The 8,979-nt window shown below is 47.0% G+C and overlaps 1 protein-coding gene across 2 annotated transcripts; it reads left to right on the top strand.

The window, feature by feature from the left end:
- The first annotated feature begins 2,572 nt into the window (after nt 1-2,572).
- On the top strand, nt 2,573-6,983 carry LOC120709396 (probable LRR receptor-like serine/threonine-protein kinase At1g67720). Of its 2 annotated transcripts, none has more exons than XM_039995034.1 (10): nt 2,573-2,794; nt 2,869-4,078; nt 4,159-4,230; nt 4,314-4,382; nt 4,490-4,561; nt 4,967-5,035; nt 5,131-5,291; nt 5,432-5,890; nt 6,034-6,217; nt 6,310-6,983. In XM_039995034.1, exons 1-10 carry the CDS (start codon nt 2,719-2,721, stop codon nt 6,857-6,859), a joined length of 2,922 nt encoding a protein of 973 aa, XP_039850968.1. In that variant the 5' UTR covers nt 2,573-2,718; the 3' UTR covers nt 6,860-6,983. The 2 variants fall into 2 exon arrangements, with proteins under 2 accessions (XP_039850968.1, XP_039850967.1); XM_039995033.1 differs by having other exon boundaries at nt 5,429-5,890.
- Nucleotides 6,984-8,979: the final 1,996 nt, after the last annotated feature.

Below are 8,979 nucleotides of genomic sequence, written 5' to 3'. Positions count from 1 at the left end.
CGAGTCGGCGGTGTCCTGAGCTCGGCGAGCTCCAATGGCATCCGCGGCTAGGGTTTGGGTGAGAGGTGGCGGCTGCTGCTCGAAGGGAGGTTATGAGGGGTCGTGCGGGCGCTTAAATATGGCAAACACGACAGCCTTGGCGTGCGGGCCAAGAAGCCGCGGCGAGGCGGGGTGTGCCCGGACTCGGCCTCGGCCCGAGTCCCCGTCGACCCCGACAGGTTAGGTCCACCTGGCGGCAGGGTTTTAAAATCCGACCGGTGACCGGTAACCGCCGGCCTCCGGTTCCGGTATACCGGTCCGGTTTGGCCGGTTACCGGTCGGAACCAGACAAATTCAAATTTAAATTCAAACTTCCCAGTTCAACCGGTTCGTACTGGTATACCAGCCGGTTTGACCGGTATACCGGCCGGTTTGGCTGGTAACCGGTCAAATTCAATTTTTTTCTTTTTTGGTTTAAATTCAAATGCCCGCAAAGTATACTAAATAAATATTTGTATAACATATTTTAGTCTAAATGAATTCTCCAACCCTCTTTTGTACTACTTTTACATTGTATTTGTATACTTTTGTATGCACGTTTTTTTTGTTTAACTTCAAATCCCCGCAAACTATACTAAATGAACGAATTTTTGAGAAAATTTGACACCATTAGATTTGTCGCATCTTGTAGTATTTTTAGGAATTTTTTTGAGAATTTTTCATTTTTTTGAATTCAAATTTAAATTTTGAATTTGGACCGGTTTCATACCGGACCAAACCGGAACAGGTCCGGACCGGTTTGACCGGTAACCGGTCAAACCGGACCGGTTACCGACGGTTTGGTGAATCCTGCCTGGCGGTGGCCTCAATAGAGGGGAGGGGAGACGGACTGGGCCAAGCGCGGGAATGGGCCGAGCGTGCAGAAAGGGCCGGGAGAGTGGGAGAAAATGGGCCGGGGGAAAAAAGAAAAAGAAGGAGGGAGGAGGATTTGGGCTGGGCTGAAAAGGAGTTAGGGAAAAAGAAAGGCTTTGTATTTTCTTGAAAAGAACAAACACATTCAAATTAGATTTGAATTCAGAAATTCAAACTCAAACTTAATTTAAACAACAAGCAATAAAATAATGCATTACAGCATGAATGTAAAACAAACCAAACATCCTTATTTAATTTAGAAAAACAACCAATCTATTTTCTTTTATACTAATTCCCTATGAAGAAAATAAATATTGAAAAAAATTAAAATTATAAGAAAATTGTTTTTTATTTTTAATTTTAATCACATCCTGAAATCCAAAAATTTCAGGGTGTGACAATTTGTTAGAAATTTATTATTTTTATATCTCACAAATGAAGTTGAGTTTGGAAAAGATATTTTACAAGGTTTTATATCATCATATCATCTACATGTGTGATTTTTTCGTGAATTTAGATGATATTTTTATCGTAGTTTGCATGGGTTTTCATGAAAATTTAGTTTCCACCAGATATATTCCCATATAAAATACATTCAGCATGTGTTGCAAAGTGATTTGCAGGTGGTAAGCTTGTTTCGCTGTGTGCGTATGGACTAAAAGATGGAATTCCCTCCACCATGCATCTTTTTCTTCTTTGGTGTATATGCATGGCTATGTACCTTTATTTACCGCTTTACCTACGTGATGTATCTTTATTCGCTGCTGAATTTTAGCTTTTCTTTGCGAGACTTTGCAGGCTTGCTTGCTTTACCTCACATAATCTATTCTCTTGCGGCTGTCTAATCGGATCCATCTGCGAATTGGAGGTGTCAAGATCTCAACTAACTGCTTAGTGTTCAAGACGGGACGAAAAAATAGCTTTATGCGGTGGGCGGTCTGATAGCGACTGGAATGAGAATTAGCATCGAATTCATCCAGTTTTTTTGAATTGTTTATTAGTTTGTGAAATTTTTTGAATTTAGGTAATGTTGCACTTTTGTTGTTATTTAGTAAATAATATTTAATTATGGACTAATTAAGCTTAAAAATTTGTCTCATTGTTTACAATTAAACTATGTAGTTAGTTAATTTTTTCAACTACATTTAATACTCCAGGTATATATCAAAGATTCGATTCCATAATTACTAATGGAACAAACTGTGGTAAGAAAGGCTGCAGCAGCCGATGTTGTCTGTTGGTCTTGGAGGGAGCCCACCCACCATGGCACCATAGCTAGCTTTAGCTTTACAGTTATGAGGGTCGGGCTCACCATGCATGGCAGCTTTTTCCCCTATCTTTCTTTCTTTCTCTGCGTTCTCAGTCTGTTGCTTTTACCACGCTGGCAGTGCCCTCACTGTCTGTCCCCCCCCCCCCCCCCCCCCTCTCTTCTACTCCCTCAAGAGTCAAAACGCTTTTACAAGCCACGGTTTGTTATGGTACGGTTCATTTATTTTGTATTATAATAGTTATGATTATAAATTTAAATTTATCAGATACACATTTGATTATAAATCTATCCGTATCAAGTTTGTTCCATAATACTTAAAAATTATTGACTAAATTATTAGTCAAAGATTGTAAAATTTAAATTTTGATATGCGTGAATATCTTATAAAAGGATCCGGATGGAGTGGTAGTACTCGGCCGCTAAGATGAAATTGCTTAGCCGCTAAGAATTGCGATTTCAGTTCCATCCACGGAGGAGGACAGTCGTCTTTACTTAGCTTTTTAGCAGCATCCAAGCTATCACTATAGCTGGCAGCTGCAGCTCCTCCGGCAACCGGCATGGCCTGCCCATCTCTTGTCTTGGTAGCCCTCCTCGTCGTCTCCGCCGCCGCCGCCGCCGCTGCGCAGATGCCAGGTGATTGTATTTGTATTGGTGATTAAATTGCATTGATGAATCGATCGGTCTAGCTTAGCATCCATCCCCTTCAGGTTTCGTCAGCATCGACTGCGGCGGCTCCGCAAACTACACGGACGAGCTGGGCCTGCTGTGGACGGGCGACGCCGGATGGTTCCCCTTCGGCGAGACGGCCACCATCGCCGTGGCGTCGGAGAAGCGCACGCAGTACTCGACGGTGCGCTACTTCCCCGCCGTGTCCCCCTCGTCGCCGGCGAGCAGCAGCAGCAGCACCAAGCACTGCTACACGCTCCCCGTCCGCACCCGCACCCGCTACCTCGTCCGCGCCACCTTCCTGTACGGCAACTTCGACAGCAGCAACGTCTTCCCGGAGTTCGACCTCTACCTGGGGGCCTCCCGCTGGTCCACCATCGTCATCTACGACGACGCCAAGGTGGTCACCCGCGAGGCCGTCGTGCTCGCCGCCGCGCCCGCCCTCAGCGTTTGCCTCTCCAACGCCACCACGGGCCAGCCCTTCATCTCCACGCTCGAGCTCCGCCAGCTCAACGGCTCCCTCTACTACACGGACGACGAGGCCGACGCCTTCCTCGGCCTCTCCGCCAGGATCAACTTCGGGGCGCCCACCGCCGAGGCGGTCAGGTACCCCGACGACCCCTACGACCGGATCTGGGAGTCGGACATGGTCAGGAGGGCCAACTACCTGGTGGACGTCGCCCCCGGCACCGTGAGCGTCTCCACCGACAGGCCCGTCTTCGTGGCCTCCGGCGAGAGGCCGCCGCAGAAGGTGATGCAGACGGCGGTGGTGGGCTCGCTCGGGGAGCTCACCTACCGCCTCAACCTCAACGGCTTCCCGGGCAACGGCTGGGCCTTCTCCTACATGGCGGAGATCGAGGAGTTCGTGGCCCCCGAGACGCGCAAGTTCAAGCTCTTCATCCCCGGCCTGCCGGAGGTGAGCAAGCCCACGGTGGACGTCGGCGAGAACGCGCCGGGCAAGTACCGGCTCTACGAGCCGGGCTTCCTCAACATCACGCTGCCGTTCGTGCTCTCGTTCGCGTTCCGCAAGACCAACGACTCGTCCAAGGGGCCCATCCTGAATGCCTTTGAGATATACAAGTACATCCACATCCAGCTGGGCTCCCCGGATGCGCCGGTGATGGCAGGCCTGGCGTCGCGTTACGCCTCGGCCGAGTGGGCAATGGAAGGCGGCGATCCGTGTCTCCCTTGGCCGTGGTCTTGGGTGAAATGCACATCAGATTCAGAAGCGCAACCAAGAGTCATTGCCATGTATGTATATAGTAGTAACCGATGCCAGTAACAACAAGTCGATCGATCCATACTAGCTAATAATTTCTGTGATCCATCAGAAATCTTTCAGGAAAGAACTTGACGGGCAACGTGCCGCCGGAACTAGGGGCCTTGCCATGCTTAGCAGAGATGTAAGTACTACAGTTCATCATTGGATTTATATAGCACACGCACACAGAATTGACTTTGAATTATATACTATATTTCCTTGCAGCGGACTTGCTAATAACATGCTGACGGGCCCAATCCCTGACCTCAGTGGCTCGTCCAACCTATCCATCATGTGAGCTTAATTAGTGTACACTACCCATGCAGGCATCATGCATGACTGATGGCTTTTATTTTAGTTTTCTCTCTAAAATAATAAAATACTATATATAATGCATGCAGTCACCTCGAGAACAATCAACTGACAGGAAATGTTCCGTCATACTTTGGCAGCTTGCCAAAACTGAGCGAGCTGTAAGTCCGACACATACTCCTGCCTGTTCAATTATTCCGTCTGCTAGCTGAGCCCCCGTTTAGTTTCCAAAAAAATTCACTCGGTACCCGTCACATCGAATCTTCGGACACATGCATATGAAGCATTAAATGTAGTTGAAAAAAATAACTAATTACACAGTCTGGTTGATTACCACGAGACGAATCTTTTAAGCCTAATTAATCTATATTTGGATATTATTTGTCAAATAACAACGAAATATGCTATAGTGTCAAAACCCAAACTTTTTCACTAACTAAACACATCCTGAAACACTTGTACTTACTAAATTACTAGTGTATATATACGTAACACATACCAAAATTGTTATTCCATTTATTTCCTTCTCAAGCACCGTGCCTACAATGCAATGCAATGCAATGCAGGTACCTTCAAAACAACAAGCTGTCTGGATCCGTACCCAGGGCTCTGCTAAGTCGAAGCATTATTTTCAAGTGCGTGTTCTTTTCCTCTACTTACTTATTTATTTATAATAATACAATAGAATAGAATAGCTAAGAGAGAAAATTAAACGACTGCAAATTTTCAGCTACTCCGGGAACATGTATCTTGGAACAGGGACCCAAAAGAAGAAACATGTAATCATCATCATATCTGCTCTGCTTGGAGCATCCTTGTTGCTTGCAGCCGGCCTATGTTGCTACATGCTGACACGCAGGAGCACTAAGAAACAGCACTCCTCACCGCAAGGTCAGAATTATATTAATAATAATCACCACGCTGATTAATAATTTGCTTTTGTAATTGGATCTATCTTTATTTATTTGGTGTTCTTTCCGATCATTATTAATATATAATCTATCCATATATGTATATATCTGCGACAGCAGGAGCAGATGATGGCGATGACTTTACAAACAAGAACAAGTTGCAGAACCACCCAATAATAAGCTCGCAGCCGCAGACCCGTGAAATCGCCACCGAGACTGCTCATCCGTACAGTTTATCTGAGCTCCAAGTGGCGACCAGCAACTTCGCCAGCAGGATCGGCTCGGGGGGGTTCGGGATCGTCTACTACGGGAAGCTGAGCGATGGAAAGGAGATTGCAGTGAAGGTGCCTACCAACGACTCGTACCAGGGGAAGAAGCAATTCAGAAACGAGGTGTCTTTGCTCTCAAGGATACACCACAGGAACCTCGTGGCGTTTCTGGGCTACTGCCATGAGGATGGGAGAAACATTCTGGTCTACGAGTTCATGCACAACGGAACCCTCAAGGAGCACCTGCATGGGCGCGACAAGCACATCAGCTGGATCAAGAGGCTTGAGATTGCAGAGGATGCGGCGAAAGGTCAGTCATCTAAGTCTGGTAGTCGCCAATATCATATTCATATATAGTGTTATTTATACATTTATATACATTATTATATATGATTAGCTGCTATTAGTTGTTATTAGTCCTAGCCTTGATGATGCATATATGCATGCATGCAGGGATCGAGTACCTCCACACTGGATGCACGCCATCCATCATCCACAGAGACATCAAGACGAGCAACATCCTTCTTGACAAGCAGATGCGAGCCAAGGTGTCCGACTTCGGGCTCTCCAAGTTGGCCGCCGAGGAGTCTCACGCGTCCACCAACGTGAGAGGGACACTAGGCTACCTGGACCCGCAGTGAGTGCTAAGCTAGCTGCTGCTTGTATATGTATATGTAGGATACACACACACACACATATTCATATACTGCTGCGCTGCCCGGCCTGCAGGTACTACACCTCCCAGCAGCTGACCGAGAAGAGCGACATGTACAGCTTCGGCATCATCCTTCTGGAGCTCATCTCCGGGCGGCCTCCCATCTCCACCATCTCCTTCGGGGAGCACTTGCGCAGCATCGGGCCATGGGCCAAGTGGTACTACGAAAGCGGCGACATCGAGGCCATCATCGACCCCTCCATCTCCGGCTCCGGCGGGTACCAGGACGTGCAGTCCATCTGGAAGATCGCCGAGGCCGCGGTGCGGTGCATCGACGCGGAGCCCCGGAAGCGGCCGTGCATGCCGGAGGTGGTGAAGGAGATCCAGGACGCCATGGCGCTCGAGCGGTCGTCGGCGTCGGAGACCATCATGACCATGAGGGGAGGCGCCGGCGGCGGGTGCCCCTTCTCCCCTGCGGCGGCGAGCGTCAGGTCCGGCGGGACCATGAGGTCGCACGACATGGTCATGGACAACCTGCTGCTCATGGACGACGACGACGACGACTCGGCGGCCACCTCCTTCTCCGGCTCCGTCGGCAAGCTCAAATACCCGGAGCTGCGCTAAGATTGTTGTTTGTTTGTTTTGTTTTGAGCTGCAATTTTATTTAGTGCTGTACTGCACTAGATAGTATTTTTCATCCAACAAACGTGGGATCAACTCGATCGCGATCCAACAGAGTGCTTACAAAGGTTGGGAGGGGATCTGACCAGATGACTGGGTGATTGTTGACACGGAATCGCGCCAACACACTCGAATGTGCTAGAACGCGCGAACGATCGTCAAAACGATTAGCACCCGCGAAATCCTGGGCGGGCCGGTCTGACTAGTGCCGCCGACCGGTCTGACCGGTGTAAGCAGGGCGTCGCCGGAAACCTAGAACAGCGAGCTCGGGATGGACCCCGTCGGAGCTCGTGAACGTAGGGTTGTCCTGAAGTCGGCAAGCCACTCAGAACGTCTTCAAACGCCGTAGAGACGAAGGAAGAAAGCAATTTAGAGTTGGAAAAGGTTAGTGTTTGAGAGACAAAAAGTAATGCGATATTTTGATTGATTCGATTGGGAATAACCTCAATCGGCCTTAGCATTTATATTTATAGGCCGGGGAAGACGCTTCACAAGTAGGATTACATAAGGACTCTTTACAAAAACCATAATTCTACTCGGATTGTACAGACCAGACCGGTCTGGCCGGACGGCAGCAGGTGCCAAATTTGGCTGTCAACATATGCCCCCTGCTTTTTAGTGAGTTTACAAACTGAAAAGCAAAACATAAGTATTCTACACAACACTAGGGCCTAAAAACACTGCTAAAGACGATTTTCATGAATCGGCCAACTCTTCTTCATGCATCTTTTCTTCATGCATCTTGCCACACGCTTGGGTAGAATTTCTTCAAGTACTTCCCATTGATAGCCCTAGGTAGTCGATCTCCTTGCAGCATCTCCATCATGTAGGAATTCCCGAAGATAACTTTAACAACCCTATATGGACCCTCCCAACTCGGTGACCACTTACCAAACTTATTGCTTTTCATCCCAAGAGGCAATATTGTCTTTCAAACTAGATCTCCAACCTGAAAAGATTTATTTTTTACCTTCTTGTTGTAAGCTCTAGCAACCCGAAGCTTGTACTTTTCAATCTCTTTTAAAGCCTTCATACGCTTGTCGGTCACTTCATCAATATTATCCATCATTGAATTATAATAATCAACAGCAAAAAGATCATTTTGCTTAGCCAATCTATAAGCATCCAGATTTATCTCAACGGGTAAAACGGCCTCTTGACCATACACAAGCTCAAAAGGAGTAATCTTGGTAGCACCATGACGAGATATACGATGAGCCCACAATGCTTCAGATAACACTTCATGCCACCTCTTAGGATTTTCCTCTATCTTCTTCTTGATAAGCTTGATCAAAATCTTATTACTTGACTCGGCCTGTCCATTGGCCTGAGCATAATACGGAGATGAATTGAGCAACTTGATCTTGTAAGATTCGATGAGTGCACGTACCTCCTTTGATATGAATGAAGAACCTTGATCCGTAGTTAAAGTTTGAGGAATACCGAATCTATGAATAATATGCTCAGTTATAAACTCAATCACCTCTCTATGTGTCATATTCTTCAAAGGAACTGCTTCGGGCCACTTAGTAAAATAATCCGTAGCAACCAACACGAAGCGATGCCCTTTTGAAGATGAAGGATTAATTTGTCCAATAAAATCCAACTCCCAACCTCGGAACGACCATGGTTTAATAATAGGATGCAACGATGCAGCAGGTACCAATTACAAATCTCCAAACCGTTGACACTCTTCGCATCATTTATAATACTTAAAGCAATCCGAAATCATGGAAGGCCAATAGAAACCGGCTCTCCTAAGCAATCACTTCATTTTAGGAGCCGATTGATGAGTACCACAGATGCCTTCATGAACTTCTCCCATAGCAACTCTGGCCTGATCCGAGTCCAAACACTTGAGAAGCAAATCTTCGGTGGTTCGACGATAAAGCTCATTATCAATCAAAACATATTTGAAGGCTGCATGCCGAATATTTCTCTCTACACTACGACCAGGATCTTTAAAGTAGGAGATTATAGGAACCCTCCAATCCTGATCTTCGGCCCTTTCCAAAGCCGAATCAGTGTTTCCTACCGACTGAGCGGTCAGACCGGTCTCTGGA

The sequence above is a fragment of the Panicum virgatum genome, chromosome 5K (genome assembly GCF_016808335.1).
Source record: "Panicum virgatum strain AP13 chromosome 5K, P.virgatum_v5, whole genome shotgun sequence".
Classification (NCBI taxonomy): Eukaryota; Viridiplantae; Streptophyta; class Magnoliopsida; order Poales; family Poaceae; genus Panicum; species Panicum virgatum.
The sequence above is the reverse complement of the archived record's forward strand: the minus strand, read 5'-3'. Positions and strand labels throughout refer to the sequence as shown.

What these genes read in the sequence shown, in the direction of transcription:
- LOC120709396 (XM_039995033.1), top strand. Translation starts at nt 2,719, where the DNA reads ATGGCCTGCCCATCTCTTGTCTTGGTAGCCCTCCTCGTCGTCTCCGCC. An exon ending in CGCCGCTGCGCAGATGCCAG is followed by an intron (nt 2,795 to 2,868) that starts GTGATTGTATTT and finishes CATCCCCTTCAG; the next exon opens with GTTTCGTCAGCATCGACTGC. An exon ending in TTGCCAAAACTGAGCGAGCT is followed by an intron (nt 4,562 to 4,966) that starts GTAAGTCCGACA and finishes AATGCAATGCAG; the next exon opens with GTACCTTCAAAACAACAAGC.